Below are 23,856 nucleotides of genomic sequence, written 5' to 3' on the forward strand. Positions count from 1 at the left end.
GGGGCCGTTGCTCCAAGCCGAGGGGGAGGGGTGGGGGCTTGGCTTCTCTTGGTTCTCTCAAATCAACCTCTGTCTGACAGGTGTCTGCACGTCAGTTCCGACACGCCACTAATCAGTCACACAACTTCCGGTGAACCTGTCCATTTTCAATATTTTATTTGAATTTAATGTTATTATTAATTTCAGTTTTGGACACATTTATAATATTTTTACCCATTATATACATATTTACTTTTATATAGTTTTGCTTTTAATTGGTCCATTATTTTACCTGGGTTACACATATGTCATGCACTAACCTACATGAGAATATGATACGTGTTTGCAGTTGACGGATAGCAGTTGACGGAATGAACGAATGACACGAAAAAAGATTCGTTCATTTTACTGAACAAGATTCATAGAACCTAATCAATAAAATGATCCGAACTTCCCATCACTATAATCCGGCCTTGCCTTTTCATCCGAGACCTGATGCCTTTTCGTTTGAGTCTGACACCTGAGTCTGAGATCTGAAGATGTCCTAAAATGAACACCGTACTGCCTGACATTTTAATTCTCGATTCGCCGGTGAGTACGTTCTGGGATTAAAACGTCATTGATACGACAGCTGCTTGGTTTGTTTGTGGTGACCTGACCGGACTTGGTTGGAGGATGAGATCCTACTTTCGCCAAGGTGTGCGTTTTCCTTTTTTTGCGACAGCCAGTTCCCACCCTGAAAGCAGCATGCTCGACAGCTGTCCCGTTAAACTAGGCTGCATGGCAGACACTCATTAGGCGAGAACGTCAAGCTACCAGAGGGCATATTTTGAAGGTTTGTCGCATATTTACCCTGTAAGGAAACTTGGGAGCATAAAGTGCAACGCTTCGTTGAAGATCAATTGTTCTTTCCGTGACAGGTCGAGCGTGACGGATTCTTATTCGCTGTCCATGGTACAGACGTTTTAGGCTACATCTTTGCACAGTTGCTATCCTTGCAATACCGGTACGGTAAGCTGTTACATTGATTTAGGAAATGGAACCATCAAAATTATGACGCTATTTTGATCAAAATCTGCCAAATTCCTTTAAGTTTTATTATGTTTTCTATTCTTTTATCTGAGATATAGTATTCTCGTGCACCGGCGAAACGTTTCACCTTGCCACGAATGAAAGGTAAATTCTATATGACGTAGACTTTTGTAGTCCGCATTGTATAGCGCTGACACACACCAGTTTGTAATCGGAAACCCGTTTAATTTTTGATTAATTATAGATATTTCAGCATCTAATTAGTCATCAAAACCTGGGTGATAGAAATTAATAGATTAACATTACATATTCAGTTAGACCTGCTGAATTTCTGAGTTGTAACAGATGTTCAGATGTGCTTTTTTGTTGTTGTTTTTGCTGGTATGCAATCGCAAATGGCAACGTGTGGTCAGGCTCTTTCCCTTTTAACTGTAGCATACTCTAACCCTTTGGGATATGTAATGTAGGAACACAGCCACTATACATATAGGCCTTGTCTTAAGCTCTGCATTAAGTGAGTGGTGACTGGTCACGTGCCCATCAGTTTCCAGTGGATCTAAATCATAAATAAATTAAAAGCATAGAGTATTTTATTTTTGAGTTGGGGGAGACAGACAATATGGTTGGTAAGTGAGCAGTCAAATGCCTGGCATCCTGGGATTTTCTTGTTATGCATTGATATGACAAATCTGTTGACATTGTAGTGTATGCATACATTGTCTTGCCTTCTGTTACTGTGGTGATTTTGAAGGGAATGTGTTGGTTGCATTAGTGGGAGAGACAGATTTTCCTTAATCCATTTATTGCCACATCATAGAGATTTGCAAACTCAAACATGCCAATAAGTCAATGTTACTGAAAAAGAAGACCTGAAGAATTATGGGGTCATCAGGGAAAGAGGCTCGGTATGGGGGTAGGGCTAAAGTTGTTGCTAAGCAACAGAAAATAAGACCAGGGTGGGGGTAGAAAGAGGGTCCAAAATGGTTGATCCTCAATGCTTGCCTGAATGGATTGGTGTAATGACATCAGTGACAGAGACGTGCACAGGCTATGGCTAAGGTTGCCCGGGCAACTGCCCTTTTGCCCTCCTCGAGTCAAGGTGCCCCTCCGAGGAAAATAAATAAATAGTAGTGAATCTAAACAGCTGCAGAATTTCATGTAGACCTAGATTTTAAAAATCGCCATCCGATTTCATAAAGTAGCGTTATTCACTTCCAACCGATAAGCCTATGCGCTACGAGAGTGGAAGTCATAAGGGGGAGGGGGTATGCCCCCTACTCTGTTTACTCTGGGGTACTGCACGCAACCGCCACCTGAGCCTGGCCTGCATTTTCTTGCAGTTAAGAGACGGTCACGGTTGTTTTATTCTGTGTCTAAAAAAAACTGCTTTGATGTGGTCAGAAAAGGTGAGTTGTAAGTTGTAGAAATGCATAACAAACAAACAATCATCATGTTTTATGAAATCTATTAAAATCTTCATCCAGGATCAGTTTGCCACGTTTAGCCTAAATAATCAGACGGCTAGCTTGCCTACCAGACAACCAGCCCGTTATCACATGCTAATTTTTTGGTAGGAAAACTAAGCTACATGTCTGTTGATGGTTAGTTTATAACATTTTGTTTTAACAAGAAGAATAAATGATGGAAGTAATGAATGACATGAATTATTATCATTAGTAGGCAGGCAGTCCCTCTCATTCTCACCTACCTCAACCTCCCCTCAGCCACTGGACCTGGTGATGAATGTAAACTGTCTGTGACCAAAGGAAGGAGTGCTTTGAAGGACAAAACAAGTACAAGTTACTTATCTCATTCTGTTTTGGTTCCCTGTAGGCACCCTGAGGTCTGCCCAAATCTTTCTCTCAGTATAAATTTTCCTCTCCCCCAGGTTGATGGATCAGATGCAGCAGGACCAAAGTACCTCAGACACTACAATACATTCTGGACAGCCTGTGCAGAATACACATGGGCGACAAACGGCCCACGTAGCCCCCGTTGTCTGCCCCACAGGAGCTTGGGGGAAAATCCCTGGTGTGAGTTCAATGCAGGCTGCAGGTTTATACTCCCAGGTGTCAGACCACGTGCAATCAGAGCTGGTGAATACAGGGTCCACTTCTGCTCTGCCACTTAATATCAGTCGCCCGAGGCCTACTGCACTGGGGAACAAACTTGCAGGGAAGACCTCCAGAATCCCTGAAGCTTATGTCAAGGAGAAGCCTTCCATCCCAGCTTTTGTTACAGATCCACATAGCCCAATCTCCCAGTCCCTTACAGAGCCTTCTCAGCTGCCTCACAGCCCTCAGAGTCCTCTCAGCCGCCAGCCTTACTCTGTACAGCCTTACCTAAGCCCTCAGGCAAGCCTGGCTCAGCCTCCTCCTAACCCTACCCCACCATCTAGTCTCAGTCCCAAAGCGAGACTAAGTCCTCAGCCACAGAAGTTCGTTGGAGGGGCCTTAGTGGAGAACCAACCACAGGTTGAGACATGCAAGGAATCAGAGGGCTTCAAGTAAGACAAATAACCAATAATGTAATTGACCTGCATACATGTTTTTATGTTTCTTTTCACCTACCACATCATAGTTGAGTAGCATGTTGAGTTGTCTCCATGGAGATAGTTCTCTCCTTACTCATCCCTGGCATATAAAAAAGGTAGAGCAGAAACCTGTGATAGCATTAATTTGCATCAGAGCATGGTTGACGTAAATCAGTGTGTCATATGAATCATACTTCATACAATACATTCAGTTTCATTCAATACATTAAACACATTTTATATGCCAAAGTCCTCAGACAGCGTTTTACTTGTCATGAAAAATGCTTGTTTTTCTTGTCACTCCTGTGCCAAAATACCTGAGCCATAGATGTACACCAAGATGCTGTAGTGGCACTATATTTAGATTTTGTATGTAAATCATATGTTTATACTCCTCTTGCACTCTGATAGGATCCATATTGTGACATGGAACGTAGGTTCCGCCGTGCCCCCAGATGACATTACATCCCTGTTTGGGCCAAGCGCTGCTGACTGTAACGTAGACATGTTTATCATTGGGTGAGCATCTCCTCCCCACCTGAGGTTCAGCTTTGGATGTGTCCCCTCAATCATCTCTCTACTTTCACTTAAATCTACCCTCTCCCAGCTGCTTCAATGTATCTTTCACAGTCATTCCTACTTCTGCAAAATTAAGATAAAAATCAATTGAGTTTTTCTCCTCTCTTTACCTTCACCCAGGCTACAGGAAGTGAACTCCATGATAAACAAGCGTTTGAAGGATGCCCTGTTCACAGATCAGTGGAGTGAGCTCTGTATGGACACACTTAGTTGCTATGGATATGTGCTGGTCAGTAAATGGTTAATCCAAGTCTGTCTCAATAGCATGTTGTACTTGGTTTAGATCTCAATGTAGACTGTGGCTGATGGGTTGAGTGACTCTTTCGGTTTGTCTCTCTTTGCTTCTCATGCCCCTTTTCTGTCTCTATCTCTTCAGGTGGCCTCCCAGCGTATGCAGGGGGTGCTGTTGCTGGTCTTCTCTAAATTCTGCCATCTTCCATTTCTGCAAGGTGTGCAGACAGAGAGCACACGCACCGGTCTTGGGGGATACTGGGTAGGTGTCACCCCCGCAAGTCCTTACTATAAAACAGTAGCCTATCAATACACTCAGAAACCAAACACTTCCTTTCAAATGCAGATTGTATTAGAATTGATTGATTGGACTATGTTGAAATGCCAGACAGGGAGATGAAAGAAATAATAGAAGTAGCATGAATGTGTGTGTGAAAAATATACGTGTGCTTTTGCTTGTCATATGTGCGTGTGATGTGTGAGTACGCACAAGTTTGTGACCTTCCTCACCGTGTTGATGTCAACATCACTATGGGCTCCCGGTGCAGTCTCCTCTCTGAGGTCAGTGCAGCAGCAGGGCTGTCTGGCTGTCTGGAGCTCGGATACAGAGCCTGCTAAACTCAGTCCTCCAATTTCCAATATAGTCAGCTGAGGGGTCATCTTGAAATGGGTGATGCTTCTGATACATGGCCAATTAACCAGGTTCAGACTGCATTACTAGCAGCACTATACACAAGGAAAATGCAAATATACAATAATTTTGCTCCAATCACTTTAATTTGATGCATATTTGCATTTTGGTCCTAAAACACAATTAAAAGCTTGCCAGCAATCAAACCAAGTGGCTTTTATGGTCTGCCTTGCGTCTACAGAAGCTCATTGAATCAGTAGTAGCCTAGCTCACCAAAACAATTTGAGAAAATGCAAACAAATTAGACCTGTATGCACCTGTATGTGAATCACTGCAATCAAAAGACTACATTCTCACACACGTGTGTCACTCCATACCATGCTTGGTCCACAAACACTGGTCATTTTAAAAAGGTTGAATGGATTTACAGAACATTGCAGCTTGACTTAGACATTTACATTTAGTCATTTGGCAGACACTCTTATCCAGAGCAACTTACAGTAATTACAGGGACATTCTCCCCGAGGCAAGTAGGGAGAAGTGCCTTGCCCAAGGACGTAACGTAATTTTTCACTGCCTGGGAATCGAACCGGCAACCTTCTGATTAATAGCCCGATTCCCTAACCGCTCAGCCATCTGACTCCCGCTAGACAGAATTAGTTTCCGTTTTGACTTTTCTCCCCATCCACAGGGAAATAAGGGGGGTGTCAGTGCGAGGATGGCAATGTTCGGCCACCCAGTGTGCTTCCTCAACTGTCACCTGCCAGCCCATATGCGGAACCTGGAGCAGCGTATGGAGGACTTTGAGAGTATCCTGCAGCAGCAGCAGTTTGAGGGCGGCACTGCCACCGGTGTGCTGGACCATGAGTGAGTGGGTGATAGGGAAGGGAGCCAGGGTTTAAATGTAATGCAATGGAAACATTTATTTATTGTGGTCATTATGTTCATTCGAGGGAAGAATGGGTTTTCATACTGTTGGCTTCTGAAAGGCTCAAATAAATGTCTGTGTTCTGTTTCCAGTGTGGTGTTCTGGTTTGGGGACCTTAACTTCCGTATCGAAGACTATGACATTCACGTGGTAAAGAGTGCTATTGATAGCAATAAACTCCCCCTGCTGTGGGAGAGAGACCAGGTGAGAAAACTGTGCAGTTTAATCAATTGTCAATAACCAAGGACAATGGAAATGTTCTGGATGTCATCAAGGAGAAGTGACAGATGGTGACAATTGGGTGTCTATAGAGGACGCTATCACACCACAAATACATTGCAGTATTTTTCTGAAAATAAGCCGCATTTTGTATAAACCACACCCAACCCGAATGGGAACTTTGTTTGTAAATCTGATAATAAACTGCACTGGAATATATACCTCACTTGACACGAGAACAATGATACCAAGCAATGCACAAGTATAGGCAGTAGGTTACAGCATGCCGTTGTGTAACACAATTCGAAAACGAAAGTAAGTGCGTATGTAATGTATGCCCGGAATTAACTAATATTTACCTTTAGACGTGTTAGTTCTAAATATTTTCGACGGCCCCCAAAGCGCAAGTTATTTTTCTGAAACGGTAGCTAGCTAGCTTTAGTTAACTTCCGGACTAGGTTAGCTAGCATATTACTCGTAGCAATGCTACTACCATGCTAGCAGTAGTGATGGACCGCTCGGTACTACGCTGTCGATACTGTCTTGACACATTCCAACAAAAACCACAAAATAAGTCCAAAGAAGATATTTAGATGATACAGCTATGATTACATTTTCTGAACAATTTGCTCTATATGAGCCAACTAATCATGATTGCTCTCTGAATTAAATGGTAGAGAACCTCAATGATGCACTATTAACTGTGTTAGACTCTGTTGCACCACTGAAAACCAAAAAGAAGTGCACAAGCAGAACCTCCCTATGGCTGAGAAATAAAAATGTTAGTGAAACAAAAAGAAAATGCTGTGCAAGAGATAAAATTGAGGAAAACAAAGATCACTTTCCACTACAATATCTACAAAGATACACTAACCACCTATAACAAAACCATCCGTGTAGCGAGGAGAGACTATTTCTCATACATTATTACAGAAAATGCTGAAATTCCAGTTCTTTTCTCCACCATTGACCAATTGTTAAACACTGTCCCTGCCCCCCCTCCATCCTCCGCAGTTAAATGTGAAGAGCTTGCTTTGTTCTACAAGAACAAAATAACTTTGATCAGAGCTAGTACTAGTAATAGTGGGGTCGAAACTGACATCAGTAGATTCTGCAACATAACCATGAGCACATTTACCTGTATCACACTTAGTAAACTTTCCAAAATTGTCAGCGACTCTAACTCCACAACCTCAGATATTGATCCTATACCCACAACACTCTTTAAGCGAGTGTTTGATAGTGTCTCAGGTCCAATGCTAGAGATTATAAACACATCCCTTAGAACTGGCGTCTTCCCAGATGCCTTCAAAACAGCTGTTGTAAAGCCCCTATTAAAGAAGAAACCCAAATTGGATAACAGTCTACATGCAAATTACAGACCAATATCAAACCTTCCATTTATTAATAAAGTACTGGAAAAGATAGTTTTAGTCCAATTAAATTATTTTCTTGAAGTAACATTCTGGAAGTCTCGCAGTCAGGTTTCAGGAAATATCACAGTACTGAAACTGCTCTACCAAAATAATTAGCGACCTCAGACTAAACTCTTATGCAAATAAAGTCTCTATCCTTATCCTGTTAGATATCAGTGCAGCATTTGATACCATTGATCACGACATCCTAATCAATAGACTGGAAAAGCTTATTGGTTTCACAGATAGTGTTCTGAACTGGATGAAATCATATATCACAGAAAGGAAGTTTTATGTTAGTTTAGGAGACCATAGGTCCAAGAAACATGAGAACTGATACGGGGTTGTTCAAGGAAGCTGCCTCGGTCCATTACTTTTTTCTCTTTATATGTTACCACTCGGTGACATAATCAGAGAACATAACATGAATTTCCAAAGCTATGCAGTCCGGATGACACACAACTATATATATCCACTGAACCCAACGATGCAACGGCCATCAATTCCATTACCAGCTGCCTGTTGGCAATAAACAAATGGATGAATGATAACTTTCTTAAATTAAATGAAGACAAAACTTTCTTAAATTAAATGAAGACAAAACTGAAGTCCTACTATGTGGCCCCAAATCCAAGAGAGATGCTTATTAAGAATCTAGGAGGTTTAACCCCCTGGCTTAAACCAGAGGTGACAAGTCTCGGTGTAATCCTGGACTCAGATTTTAATTTCAACTCTCACATTAATAAAGTGACCAAAACTGCTTTCTTTCACCTGAGGAATATAGCGAAGGTACGACCATTCATAAACCAAAATGATGCAGAGAAGTTAATTCATGCTTTTATATCCAGCCGGCTGGACTACTGTAATGCACTTTTCGCTGGTCTTCACAAGAAAACCACTGAAAGACTACAGCTCATTCAAAATTCTACAGATAGATTATTAACCAAAACTAAAAGGAGAGAACACATTAGTCCTGTCCTAGCTACTTTACACTGGCTCCCTGTTACCTTCAGAATTGACTTTGAGGTCCTATTCCTCACATACAAAGCTCTACACGGACAAGGACCTAGCTACATTGCTAACTCTGTTATAAACGACACACCAGCTAGAACATTGTGATCATCAAATGCAGATTAGAGGTCACCGGAAGCAGTCATAAGAAGATTGGTGATGCAGCCTTTGCCAATTACGCCCCCAAACTATTACAAATTACCCATAAATAATAGGGAAGCAAATACGCTAGATATTTTTAAAAGACAGCTTAAAACCTACCTTTTTACCAAAGTATTAAACAAATGTTATCTCAGAAGGGTTTTACAACTTTTATTAGTTATATTATTAGGGTTTCTCCGGTAGGAGGGAACCTACTGTTTTTGTTAGTATTCTTATTAGGGTACCTCCGGTAGGAGGGAACCTATTGTTTTTGTTAGTATTCCTATTATTAGGGTTCCTCCGGTAGGAGGGAACCTACTGTTTTTGTTAGTACTTTTCTTATTATTATATTTCTCCACTAAATGGCCCAATAGCTCAAAAAGTCCTGGACCCGATTTTTTCCAATTGGGCCCAATGATACAACAGCTCACTCATTACTCCCAGATGGCTAGTGGCCCATGTGCGCCCATAGGTGGCGCTATAAAACACGCCCAAAGTCTATGTGATTTCCCCAGCGCCCCATTACTCCAAAATGCCTGAAAATTAGTGTACATGCCTTATTTCTCATGGGGAACAAAAAAGCCTCAAAGACCCATATTGTCAGACTTATGAATTTTCTTGTACTGTCCAAATTTCAACAACAAAAAAACCCTTCAAAACCCTTCTCCTCATGAACCATAGATCCAATCGACTTGAAATTTGTTACAGATGTGTAGAATACATGTTTTTATAAAGGGTCAAATTTAATAAGAAATGCTATACAAAATGGCTGAAAGAAGTGTATTTATGTAAATGTCCACATTGCCTCAATATCTTTGTGTTAATAAATCTAATAATTTGGAGTCATGGTTTTTCAAACCTAATAGGGTTCAAGACGACATCACTCTGAAGTACCATAAACAATTTTACCTTGGTATGTCTATATATGATTGAATTAAACTGAATTGCTCCACAGCGTGCGCTCCAAATTCTCACAGGCTCATCCTGCTCCTTGACACAAGGATGACCACCTGTCCCGCTTTGCTAGTGTCACACAGCATTTTCACCCCTTGTTGCGCACGTCGCATATAGAAAATGCTGTACAATACAGCGCAAAGAGGAACAGGTGGTCAACCTACTTGACATACGCGCAAGCTTGGCAAGAAGCACACACATCCTTTCTAGAAATGATGTGCTGACCAAGCCCCCACCCTTGGTCTTTAGCTCCTGTTTCACTTCGCTTACAATCGCAGATGCCGTTACGAATATAAATTATTTTTCGGCGGCCATCGTTGTTTTCAACTGGAATCGCCTGATAGCCGTGTTGGAGGCAGCCACGTTCGGTAAGTCCTATTTTTACACATTTTAAGCTAGAATTAATGATTGGGTTCGTGAAAGTACACTACTCTTGAATTATGGTGAAGGTTTGAGCACTTTGAGACCTTTAGCTCATGAGTTTGAAGTGACGGAAACCCGAACTCGAAATGTAGCTAGCTTTTTCCCTCTGTGTAATTAGTGAATCATGTAGCATCTCGGCGAATTCATCAAAAGGATGGAATGGAGCTTTTAGGAGAACAAGCGATTCCCCAAAGACCTGTCGGCTCAGAATTTAGATTTGGGTCATGAAAGTCTTTGTAATAAGCCCATGCGCCAGGGAGACCGCATAGGCTTAGGCGGCAGCCATGTTTTGGTCGCGTCATGTTCATAAGTTCACCATTTTACAGTTCGGTCGACACCAAAAATGTGTTTGTTACCAAACCTCGAGGAGGGAAGCCTTTAGGAGATGTAGGAATTATGCTTGTAGCCAGATGATCCGATTATTTTTGTGATATGTGGAAAACTTGCAAGTGGAGTGAGACTGCGTACATTGTTTTGACTTAGCCTCAGTGACAAACTTGGCTCGCTCACTCACTGGCAGTGTGTGAACATTATCGTAATTCACTAAATTCTTGTCCTAAAACGTCAGGGAGGACTGCTTTTTGAAGACAAGTGTCTGCTGAAGATAGCCAGTATATAGGATCTTTCAAAACAAGCCTATTTCATTTGTCATTTTCCTGAGAAAGCAACCTACATTAGCCAGGCAAGTTTCACTCGGTCAGCCTATTTAAAGGTCTCTGACAGTCAGAATCACTGTTTACAGGCAAAGGTCGAGCTGGTCTTTGGTCAGAGGTGTATATTGACCAGTTTAGAGCTAAATACTCTTGCCAGAGCCTGGAATCGAGCCAAATGTTTGGAGTGACTTTGCATGGCCAGATCTCCATCAGTTCAACACATTTGGATTCAAGTTCAAGTAATGCCACTGCTTTTCACAGTCAAAACTGTAGTTTATGTCAAGTGTAGATTTAAAAAGCTTAATTTTTCACAAATGACATGGATCCTTTCTTCACTTTTACAGGTCTGGAGGGTCATGCAGAGGCCTGCTCAACAGAGTTCAACAGAGGATGCTGAGAGAAAAACAGATCCCTTGCTGGACTACCCCTCTCTAGCTGGACAGCTTTTCTTCAGCCCTGACCCCAGGACAGCTTCATCCAGCTGGCCTGTCCTGATTGCCTGCCTGCAGGCCCTGCTTGCCCCTGCCTGCCAGCCCTCCAGAGACAGACAGTCACCCCACAGACACAGCTGCTCTGCAGACTGCTTTTTTTAGGTCATTCATGAAAAAGGACAAACCAGCATTTTTTACTTTGATGAAAGTCTAAATTGTTCATCCTTCCCATGTCCCAGCTAGGGATGGGCGTGGTTAATCGAATATCCGGATATCCTAAAGTAAGTTAGTATTCAAATACTTTTTTCGAATACTTATGAACGCCTGCGTTCTGCTGCGAGTCTCCTTTCATTTCATTTGGCGCTACAAGAAGCATAGTGTCCTGGCTAAGCAGTACCACGCAACAACCTCAGTTCCTGCAGTCTTTTCTACGCCGGCCTGCTCGTAAATCGACTCCGTACTAGCCTCTCCCCTGAGCATGTTTACATGCTAATTCTCCGGAATAAAAATGCGTATGGCTGATGCAGTTGTGGCTTATTTATTTTCTTACCAGTAGCCATGTAGAGCTAGCGTAATTGTCTGTTTATGTTCGCAATGTGTGGTGGCGCACCGTATCCTAGGATTCCGGTTCCAAGTTAATATCCAAGTTAATATGCAATATTTCTCTGTGTGTCTTTCGTTTTTATGGAGGATATCCAATGTGTTTAATTTAGTCCAATGTTGCCTACTTTTTATTTCACATAATAATAGGCTAATCGCTTTTCCGACAAATTAAGAGCCTATAGGCTGAAGACGCAGCGTTTTTTCAAGTTCATTGTCTTTTCGTCATGTTAATAAATGGATCTTTCATTTGTTTTCTTTATTCAACCCTTTTTTAATCTAATAGTTTAACAGTCCCAATTATTGCCAGAATGTGTGGTGGTTCATGTGTTTACTGTATGCTTTGCGTCACGTCAGGCTAATTACATAACAGAACCACATTAATAAAATAGATTATCCGGATATTCGAAAATAATTTCGGATACTATTCGAATAGTGAAATCAGTTCAAATCTCCATCCCTAGTCCCAGCATGCCAAGCTGCTGACCTTTAGTGTCTTACGTAATGAAACCAGTTCAAGTTATAGACTTTTGACCTGAATCCAATGATTAGTCATCTGAATAAAAACCACTCGAGAAGTACTGCTTCTTGGATGATTTGTGCCCCACATCAGTCTCACACATTTGCCTTTGTTTCCATGGGGCTCATGGAATTGCTAGTTTCTGCTCCACCATTGTGTAATAAAAAATTATAATTTAGGACAGCAATTCAATTTTTGTGTTATCCTTTCGTATTACACACATTTAGTCAATGTTCTTAAATTCAACCAATTGTTGTCATTTTACCATACTGTTCATATTGAACAGACATCAGTGTGGGAAGATTACTGTATATTTCCACTTATGATTTGTATTTTCATTGTAAATGCGGTCTTTAATTTCAATTGGAAGGGTTATTAAAAAGTCTTAAATTTAACTTGTTTAAACCTGTAGACACCCTGTGAAGCCCCCACACCCCACTCCAGAGACAGTTGGTGACAGAGAGGTGCAGACATTAAGTTAAACATAGCTATGCCTTAAGAGTAGAGTAAAAAATAGAGACAAAATGTGTAAATGGATGTTGAAACTCAGTTCTCTGAGTTGGTGCATGTCAGTTAAGGCAAAGGTTGTCTTTTAAACCTCTTGGTTAAAAAATAATTCAGATTTGATTGGAACTCTCTCTTTTATACATTTATAGTTGGATTTGACATTTAACGGCCATTTAATTCATTAAGCAAGTTGTTTAAATCAAACAACCATAACACAGCAGTGTTTCCCCTATGTTGATTTTTCACAATTCACATTTCACAATTTACACAATTTTAAGTCTTATCAGCCGTGATTGTTAGAGCGCATGTGGTTTAATGGCAAGTGAGAGTCGGCCATTGTACAGTTATATTTGCAAGGAGTTGATCATGGACTGTGCCATAGAGCTATTGTCAATGAGCTTATTCTTGATTGTATATTGACTGGAAAGCGGTCTTCAAGCAATCATTGAGGAATTCCGGAAACAGTGTTGCGATTAATGTGTTTTGATTGTGGGAGGCAACATTTGGTCGACATCTAAACGTCATGCGCCGCTACATTATTTCTGGTTTGGCGTGACTTGCGCTGGGAGGGAGGTAAACGGCATGGATTGGTTAGTGTTCGGTAAGGTGTGTTTTTATATAGGGTGAAATGGAATGAGAAATGTAATACAAAATGTCTGAAAGGGGTGTACTTATGTAAATGTCCACATTGCCTCAATATCTTTGTGTCAATAAATCAAATATCATTTTGACTGATGGTTTCCAAACCTTATTTGGTTCAAGATGACATCACTCTGAAGTACCATTAACAATTTAACCTTGGTATGTCAAAATATTATTACATTTGAATAGTTTAAACTTTGGCTGAATCTAACAACTCTTACCACAGAAGAAACGGCTTACTTTTTTATACAGTAACTGACAATAGGCCTATTCAACACTGAGAATATCTCAATGGACTGGGACAGTGACCTGGAATGTATAAGGTTGTAGGTTTAAATCCAGCCACAGTATTTTAGCCTGTGTTAAATTTGAATATCTGTTTAGTTAAACAGGATAACATCATTATGAAATACCATTGTTTCGGAATGTTTTGTGACGTGATCTTGAACGGAACATGTGTCGCACTTTCCAAAAGACTTTAACGTGTCGGGGTATAAAATGAGGCGGCAAAACCAAGAGTTTTGAATGTGTGAGACCTTGGTTGAGAGAATTGTGAGAGTCTGAGAGAAATTGAGAAAGTTAGAGACAGAGACAGTTAGAGATTGTTAGAGAAAATTAGTTGCTTGTGTACCATTAGCAAAATCCTGTTCGTTGTTCATGATCATTTGTCTGCCACTTCAAGATGTATAAATATATATATGAATATATTTATAACAACTATACATAACAACTTAGTTGTTACACTGAGTTTATCGTCTCAAACAGTTCGAAAATCATAATTTGACCCGATTGTTTTGTGAAAACTATTGCACCTGTATTCCATACCACACCCTCTGCTTTGCATGACGGCAATAATTCAGTTCAACCACAAGGACCATTACAATTACATTGTGGAATTAGCTATAAGACTGTTGTGTATGCCATAGTCGTAGCTGCCAGCAGATGTCACTGTCGAGTAAAGGTTTCGAGCATTTCAAAGGCCTCGGTTTGCACATCCTAGCTGCCAGACATCCCAACCTGCAAAAACTAATTTCAGGGAGGTGGCTTCACTGGCCACGCTGTGAGACCTGCATTCGAACGATCACATATGTGCAACGCTACTCTTAACGGGTTAAATAGCATTCATGAAAAAAGTATTTCTACTGTTGTTTTGTTATAAAAACATTTGAAATATAAAGCGCACCACCACAAGAAAAATTTAAAATCGGGTTATAAACCGCGGTTGTATTTCTGTAGGCTGTGAATCGAAAGGCCAGAGACGCGCTTGGTGTTTGTCCCTGACTTGGGAACCACAAGTCACCTTTAGTTAGATTCTCAGGGAGATAATTGACTCGTTAATATCTGACTCCAATTTTTGACAATGTGCACAAGTGCGTTACCTGTAACATTGAGCGCTAAACAGTTAATGACATGAAACTCTGACGTAGGTAAAAATCGTCTGCTTGATCAGAGCACCGACCCTAAAGTATGCGTGTTCACTAAACAGTCGTTTATCTCTACTATAATATGGATTTTAACCATAGTAGACCTAGTAGGATATGTAATCGATCACTCAGAGGCTCCGGTAAATTCCTTCGGAGCGTGGAGATCCACTGTAAGTGACTCAGAGGCCTTAAGTTAAAACCTACTCCAAAAGTCTATGTTTATAATCAGTTAGCCGCATCAACCAGACTAGATCAAAGTTTTCACCGCCGTAGCTTGATAGATACGTTTCAAGGAGAACAAGTAACTTTAAAATGCACACATTAATAGTTTATTATCTAAATAGCAAGATAATCAATACAATGATAATGAAATATCATCAAGTACAAAACATACCTTCAGAACAATGGTTAACAAAGGTATTCACAATGAGGACTAGGCGCCTAACGTTCATATGTTGGTCTGCTGCAGGCACAAACTCTGTAAACCCTGTACATGTACATGTTACAGTGTTAAAATTATTACTAGAATGTAACACACAAAATAAGAAACAAAAGCATATCAAACATGACATTTAAAGCTGTTTAGAACCTTATTTTCAAGAACACAACTTTTAATGATAATTTCAGAGTCTTCCTCTGTCCACCTTCCTCTTCAACTGTTGAGACCACCTCTCCAGAGGTGTGTCATCAAGGTGTGATTGTCATTTTAGCATTCATGCAAATCAACAACTGTCCCAGACGAGTGTCTGGGTGACCAGTGACAAAGGGGCTGCCAAAACAGCCCTACATTTCCATGAAAAAAAAAACGTGGTGTGTCATCTTTGTCCCCTTCCTCGTCTCTTTTATTTTGTCTTTGTCACATTTACAGCTCAACATGGCAAAAAACAGTGAATCTATCTTGGAGGGATTTAATGAAGGTCCTCTCAATTTTCCACCAACGTATAAGTTTGATGTGGGGACACACACATATGACACCAGGTACTTGATTTCCAACAAATGGGAGTTGTGTGAGAACCTTTCTTTGGAAACATGAAGTGTTTCCTATGTATCCAATCTCACTCCACGTCCACCTCCACTCCTTTCTGTCTCTCCCTTTCTGTCTCTCCCTTTCTGTTAGTGGAAAGAAGAGGAAGCCTGCATGGACAGACCGTATCCTCTGGCGCCGGCGTCGCACTGGATCCCCTGTGCCTTCCCACAATGCTGCTCTTCAGCGTGGCCTGACCTTATGGCTGGGTGGGGCTACCAGGGTGACGCACCTTGCCTACCGCAGTCACATGGGCTACACCATCAGTGACCATAAGCCAGTCTCCGCCCTTTTCGCATTACATGTGAGTCCTGTTTCTTTCCCCCCCTTGCCCCTGAACTCTGACCTTGCCCATTGACCTCTGACCTACTCTATAATGCCTGATATTAATCAGACCTGCAAACGTGTTGCTTTTAGGCGACAATCGCCGTTTTCTTGGTCAATTGGGTCCTTTACGTGTTGGGTCAATCGTGAATAACTTTTTTTTTGGGGGGGGGGGGTAGGCTGCCCATCTTCTGCATGCCATGCAGGCTTAGAATTGCGAAACATTATTGAATAATTCTTATAATTGACATTTCTTTGGGCCAATTGGAATCTTAGCACTTTTTCTCTTGGACAACGGAATCTTAGCACTTGTGTCAGAATCTAACAGCTTCAACTGTTATTTGCACTGGCCAGCTTGCACTGAGGATAGCCTACTGAAGTTGAGTTAGCCAATGTTGTTAGCAATGCTAGCTAACGTTAGTTTGCTAGCTGTATATAACATTTCACTTGGTCTTGCAGCTGTGTGTTTAGCAAGTCGCAGTATTTCCAAGCCCTGATAGTTTAACTGAGACGACGCAGTAGATACAACGTGCATATATGCGCTAGGCTGGATAGAACTAGCACTATATGGGATAGACTGTTGCACAGTACTAGTAGCTTAAGTACAATCTATCGTGCCGTGGTGTACTGGCAGCATCATACATTTAAGCAATTCAAGACTTGCATGTGCAGTAAGTAATGTCACATAAAATAATGTATTTAAACTCAAGCTTGTGTGGTGTGTCGCTGTCTTCAATGCCACAGGGTAAACTTTATCTTAAAAGAAACGTTTCATTTCCGGCACATTCAGTGAAGTTTGGCTTGCAACATCAGCTGGGCTAGCTGGCTCGTAGCTTCTACATGCAGCTCCTCCATGCAGGGTTCTAGACTGAGACCAAAGGGTCGGCTATTTTAACTGACAATGATCGCTTCCAGCAAACTTCTTTTGAATTAGCCATGTCCCCCTAAATAAATATCAAGTTTATTTACGTGTTTGGCTGCAGATTTTCAGTTAGCAGATGGTACTGTTTGAATTGCAATTCCGTCTGAAAAATACTGCTGGTGACAACGTTGTTAGAATAGCTAGTTTCAAAGGTGGTTCGGCTTGTTTCATAATAAACTGACCCATCTGCAACCCACGCACGCCCTACAATTTCTCCCAGATTGCCCCTGTGTTCAAGTGTTGAGCATTAAATTAACTGCATGGTCTGTAGAGATCTTGGACGAAGCTGCAATAGCGTACATAACAGAAAGTGTTTCATTCTGGACTTATTTTTATTTTTATTAATTTTTTAGATATTTATTTACTTTACTTTATATAATGTTACCTGGCATCGAACTACATATGTCTGAATTGTGAGGGGACGGGGGAGGGAGGGAGGGTGGGTCGCCACAGGCTGTGTTATGTGTTTTGTTTGTTGCTGAAAACTTGAAAAGGAAAATAAATATTTGATCCAAAAAAATTAAGTGGTTTCATTCTGTAGAAATTGTGTAAATGTTTTATGTAGTTAGATGGTCCGAGTAGAATGAGTGGAGTTGGTGAAGCGTCCTGGTGAGTTGCAGTCATTTGTCATAGTTCTAGTACTAATCTGAGGTTATTTTCCATAGATATCTATATTATGTCTATGGATATCTATGCCTTGACTCCTCCACGTCTCCCCAACATGGCGTCATCACCAAATTGCGCTAATATGCTAATGCTAACACCAAAAACGGGTCTTTAACACCATTTAGAGACACAATTTAGAGATTCTTTTTAATTATATACATATCTTGAGTGCTTCATGTACCCATTTATCAACAGTGATGTTCAACTTGCAATATGGCCTTTAAGTCATGCTCAGAAGTGTGTCGTTTGCATATGAAAATCCCCCGCGACACTGTCATCTTTTTTACTCTGAGGAGTTTGCAGGTCTGATTAATGTTGAATGCTTATCTGTTTTCTCTGTGCTGTCTATTGCACACTACAACCACCATCCCACAACTTTGCCTTTCTTCATTGTAAGTCCCTATGCTGTCCCTTTTCATGTGTGTCTCCCTTTTCCTTGTGTCTCTCATGCTCTGTCACTCCCAGTTCCCTTTTAGGGTGGACATTCCCCTGGTGGCTTTCGAGAAGGTTGACAGGGAGTGGACTAACGCTTCTGAAGCTATAGTCAGGTTCACTGTGGCATCAACCTACCAACGCAGCTCATGGGACTGGGTTGCCATATATAAAGTATGAAAATAGTTTGTTTATTTCACCATTGAGCTCAATAAGGTATATTTAGTGCCCTGCTATCATTTATTGAGACTACTCTCTGATTTGTCCTCACAGCTTGGATTTAAACACCATAAGGACTATGTAGCCTATGTGTGGGTGAAGGGAGAACATCTGACACAGGTATATACATTTAAAAGACATGTAGTATGTTAGATATTTAAATCAAATTTGATAATTCAATTTTAGGATTTAGATATTATTTACAAAGCTGTTTTGTCCCAAACTGAACTGTACTTTGTCTCTCTACTTTATATTGCTCTACTTTTTCCTTCAAGGTGATATTTGCAGAGGAAGACTTACCCAGGGATGCTGGGGAATACATACTTGGTTACTACAGCAACAACATGAACAGTATAGTTGGAGTGACATCGGCCTTCAAGGTTTCTTTCTTCAATCTTTTTTTATCTGTCTTTCTGTCTGTCTGTCTGTCTGATCTCACTCGGTCACCTTGTCCATTTATTTGTCAACCTCTCTACTTTTCTCTTGTTAAAACACGCAACAACTTAAACATCTGTCATACCTCATCAATCTCCTGTAGATCCAGATCCCAGTACGCAGCCCAACGGTGTGTTGCTCAGATAGCTCAGATGCCAGCTCAGAGGATGACAGCACGCTAGTCTTGCTCGCTCCAAACTCCCGCAGCCCCAGTCCTGGAATGAGCAAACACCGCCGCCACCGCCGTAGTCGGAGCCCTGCTGTGCCTACTCTCTCTACCACCCCTTTGTCATCCCTACAGGGCCTTAGCCTGTGTCCCCACCCCAGAGATGCCCACTCACACAGCCACTCCCCCTGCGCTGCAGCTAAGAAAGAGCGCCTGAAGTCACCTGATACACTGCCATCGCCCTCCATCAGCCCCCTTAGTCCGCGTAGCCCTGTCTCTCCAGGGGGTGGGGTCACAGCCCCAGAGGCCCTCATTGCTGCCATACTAGGGGAACACAGCCCCAACAGGGGCATCCCAGCAGGAAAGGTTGGATAGACCAGTTTATAAGAACATACACCAAGACAAGGTGTGTTTGTTAAAATTACTTGCATTGCAATTGATACACAATCCTAACAGACATTGAAGATCATATGATGAGAGAATCAAGGGCTGTCCCATAAAGTATTATGATGCCAATCTGACCTCACACTGTTGCTGTGCTAATAAAGTTATGGCTCACACTGCAGTTTGTAACATTCTATTTGATAGTCTGCCAGTCATCAGTCTTTCTGAAACATCTACCGTGACTGCTCACAGTGACTGCATCCCAGAAACACTGTAGTTTGGAGACAAGTTATGACAGATTGTAAACATTTAACATGTATGTGTTGTACCACCTGTGGTTTTACTGACTTATATGTAGACATGGTGTTACATGTACAACCAAAGCTGGATGCTACCTTTGTCATTCATGTGAGAAAATGTGTTTGTTTTAATACATTCAGACTGGATCTGAATCACATTAGTAAAGGCATATTTCATAAAAAAACGTATTCTGTCACATTATTTCTGTCTTCCTCTGTATTGTTAGTTATATAGGTGTGGTACTGTGTGTAATGTTTAATACTGCCATAAGCAGGATTTTTTTATTGAAATGCACTTGAACCGGAAACCAGTAGACTGTACATGCACGGCATAAGGAATAAAGCGGTCAAAATACTCTCAGACATTGTGTAGACCGGGTAATATTTTATAGGACAAGTACAAGTCACAACATGGTTGAAAAGTAGAAAAAAGGAAAGAAAAAATACGATGTTCCTAACCCGCGAATGGAATGGGATTTGTTCAACCTACCCGATGCGTAGCGGTGATTCAGTACACACAGCAAGTTTGGTGTGAATCCATCAATGATTTGCTGAGATACGACCCAACTTCCTGTTTGCTAGCTTAACAGCACATTTGCCTGTAGCGGGCAAACGGTTTCGAAAATCAAAAACCATGTCATAGCTTTTGTGAGGTGAGGCTTGGTCTGAAGATAATCCCTGCCAAAATTGGTGAAGATTGGACAAAATGTGTAGGAGGAGTAGAGAACGTTTTTCAATGAATTCAAAATGGCGGCAGCATCAATTCGGCAATTATCACAAATGATTATGAGTCACACATGGGATGTCCAAAGATATCATGAGACAAAAGAATCACTTAATAAAGGCAAACAAATGGCCCAAAACACATTTTTGCTTCCTGCGGCCACGCCCAGTGATCACATGACACCAAATTGTGTGGTCATCCTCAGAAGAGGGTTCCAAGTCAAAATAGCAAGTTTGGTGTTGACATCTCAAAGATTTGCTGAGATTTGATCCAATTTCCTGTTTGGTTGCTTTGTTGCTGATTTTGATTGGCTGTACCGGACAAACGGTTTTGAAAATCAAATACAAAAGTAATGCCTGAATGAGGGTTGCTCTGACGATGATGTGTGCAAATTTTTGTTGTTGTTGATATAACTGGAAATTGACACCATCGGGTGCGTTGAACCAGGGGAATCCAATGGTACCTCATTTTTGAAAATCAGTCACACGGTTCAAAAGTTACGTGTCCAACTTTGACCAGTTGGTGGCGCTAGAGTGCTCCAATGAGAGAAATGAATCTTGGTGAATATAAAGAGGGGACTGTGCTTAATAAGTGTGCCAAATTTCACAACTTTTTACCATACAGTTCTAGGGGCTGCCATAGACTCCAATGACAGAAGAAGAGTAATAATAATAAATATAGCTGCAAGCAGCAATGTGGTGGCCAAGCAGTCAAATGACCCATAAAACACTTTAGAAATCCTCAGAACAGGGTTCCGAGTGCATGCAGCAAGTTTGGTGTGAATCCATCAAAGATTTGCTGAGATACGACCCAACTTCCTGTTTGCTGGCTTAATTGCACATTTTGACTCCCTGTACCGGGCAAACGGTTCTGAAAATCAAAAAATCATGTGAAGCTCTTTGTGAGGCTTGGTCTGAAGATATTCTCTGCCAAATTTGGTGAAGATTGGACAACATGTGTAGGAGGAGTAAAGAAAAAACGTTTTTCAATGAATTCAAAATGGCGGCCGGATAAATTCGGCTATTATCACAAGTTATCATGTATCACACACGGGATGTCCCAACATATCATGAGACAAAGGAATCCCTTCATAAAAGCAAACAAATCAACAGTTATTGGCCAAAACACATTTTTGCTTCCTGCGGCCACGCCCAGTGATCACATGACACCAAGTTAATTGGACAGCCTCAGAAGAGGGTTTCGAGTCATCATATTAAGTTTGGTGTTGATTTCTCAAAGATTAGCTGAGATATGACCCAACTTCCTGTTTGGTTGCTTTGTTGCCGATTTTGATTGGCTGTACCGGACAAACGGTTTTGAAAATCAAATATCCTTTGATAACTTCTGTGAGGGTTGGTCTGATGATAATGTGTGCCAATTCTGGGGAAGATTTGACAAAAATAGAAGTAGTTGAAGCGAAAAAAGGTGTTTCCTTAAAATTCAAAATGGTGGAAAATCTATATAACCGGAAATTGACGTCATAGGGTGTGTTGAACTCGTCTTGATCCAGGGAATCCAATGGTACCTCATTTTTGAAAATCGGTTATACGGTTCAAAAGTTACGTGTGTAAACACAAGTCCAACTTTGACCAGTTGGTGGCGCTAGGGTGCTCCAATGAGAGACATGAAACTTGGTGAATATAAAGAGGGGACTGTGCTTAATAAGTGTGCCAAATTTCACAACTCTTTACCATACGGTTCTAGGGGCTGCCGTAGACTCCAATGACAGAAGAAGTGTAATAATAATAATAAATATAACTGCAAGCAGTAATGGCGGATTCCTCCAAACACTGCGAACCATTGAACAATGTTTATTTTTGACAAATTGTAACTGTATAGAAAAATGTATGCTGCAGAATTACCAATGGCATACCAAATCTGAAATGCAATACCATCAAGATCCACAAGGGCCTTTATTTCAAGCCAGTAAGTGAAGGAAGGGGGCTTGGTGAGCTTATCCATTCCAGAAAGCCTTGTATCTTTATGCATTAAGGCGTGGCCTGTAGCGCCACCTATGGGTAATGGTGGGCCATTTGTGGTGTGGTAGTTACTCTTGGCCTATACTATTAATGTTTCAGGATTTTAAAAACTTTTTACCATTGCATATAAAATCGGAAATGCAATACCAACAGGATCCACATGGGCTTTGGGTAAAGTGTGGTAGTTACTCTTGGCCTGTACTGTCAATGTGTCAGGATTTGGAGACCTTTTTACTATTGCATACAAAGTAGGAAATGCAATGACACCAAGGTCCTCAAGGGCCTATGCTGATATTCAAGGAATGAGTGGGGGCTTGGTCAGCCCACACAGTCCTGATATGTTGCGTGTGTGTCTTGCCAAGCCCGCGCGTGTCAAGGGAAGAATGAGTGTCTGAGAATTTGGAGCATGCGCGGGGAGGAGCAGGGGACACATTTCATTGTAAATTTCCCTAGAAATTAGCCAAGCATGCATGTTTCAAAGATTCACCAAAAATCGACCTTTCATCTTAGAGTCAACTTTTTCTCAGATTTGTGTACTAAACATTCTCAAGAGTCTTCATATGAACTTGTTTGACTGGCTTACGTGTAAAGCATTGCGAACCATTGAAAAATGTATATTCTTGACAAATTGTAACTGTATAGAAAAATCAATGCTGCAGAATTTCCAATGGGATACCAAATCTGAAATGCAATAACATCAAGATCCACAAGGGCCTTTATTTCAAGCTAAGAAGTGAAGCGCTTTAATCTTCACAAGAAGTGAAGTGCTTTAGGGCGTGGCCTGTAGCGACACCTATTGGTAATGGTGGGCCATTTGTGGTGTGGTAGTTACTCTTGGCCTATACTATCAATGTTTCAGGATGTTTTTAACTTTTTACCATTGCATACAAAATCGGAAATGCAATACCAACAAGATCCACATGGGCTTTTGTTAAAGTGTTGTTGTTACTCTTGGCCTTTACTATCAATGTTTCAGGATTTGGAGAACTTTTTACCATGGCAAACAAAATCTGAAATGCAATACCATCAAGATCCACATGGCCTTTGCAAAAGACCAAGGAACACTCTCCTGAAATGTTGCGTGTGCGTCTTGCCAAGCCCGCGCGTGTGTCAAGGGAAGACCTATGGGTAATAGTGGGCCATTTGTGGTGTGGTAGTTACTCTTGGTCTATACTATCAATGTTTCAGGATTTTTATAACTTTTTACCATTGTATACAAAATCGGAAAAGCAATACCAACAAGATCCACATGGGCTTTTTGTTAAAGTGTTTCTTTGCCTATACTATCTATGTTTCAGGATTTTGAGACCTTTTTACCATTGCATACAAAATCGGAAATGCAATACCATCAAGAGCCACATGGGCCTTTTTTTCAAGCCAATAAGTGAAGGGAGGGGGCTTGGTGAGCCTATCCATTCCAGAAAGCCTT

The 23,856-nt window shown here is 41.2% G+C and overlaps 1 protein-coding gene across 2 annotated transcripts; it reads left to right on the forward strand.

The window, feature by feature from the left end:
- The first annotated feature begins 702 nt into the window (after nt 1-702).
- inpp5ja (inositol polyphosphate-5-phosphatase Ja) lies at nt 703-20,067 on the forward strand. 2 transcript variants are annotated; one of them, XM_084687029.1, is made up of 15 exons: nt 703-814; nt 900-985; nt 1,110-1,155; nt 2,736-3,517; nt 3,956-4,063; nt 4,244-4,352; nt 4,500-4,616; nt 5,677-5,852; nt 6,006-6,117; nt 15,722-15,831; nt 15,971-16,181; nt 18,255-18,395; nt 18,495-18,560; nt 18,716-18,820; nt 18,979-20,067. In XM_084687029.1, exons 4-15 carry the CDS (start codon nt 2,904-2,906, stop codon nt 19,414-19,416), a joined length of 2,307 nt encoding a protein of 768 aa, XP_084543155.1. In that variant the 5' UTR covers nt 703-814; nt 900-985; nt 1,110-1,155; nt 2,736-2,903; the 3' UTR covers nt 19,417-20,067. The 2 variants fall into 2 exon arrangements, with proteins under 2 accessions (XP_084543155.1, XP_084543156.1); XM_084687030.1 differs by lacking the exons at nt 703-814; nt 900-985; nt 1,110-1,155 and having other exon boundaries at nt 2,506-3,517.
- Nucleotides 20,068-23,856: the final 3,789 nt, after the last annotated feature.

The sequence above is a fragment of the Hypomesus nipponensis genome, chromosome 22 (assembly GCF_054491055.1).
Source record: "Hypomesus nipponensis isolate SF chromosome 22, ASM5449105v1, whole genome shotgun sequence".
NCBI lineage: Eukaryota > Metazoa > Chordata > Actinopteri > Osmeriformes > Osmeridae > Hypomesus > Hypomesus nipponensis.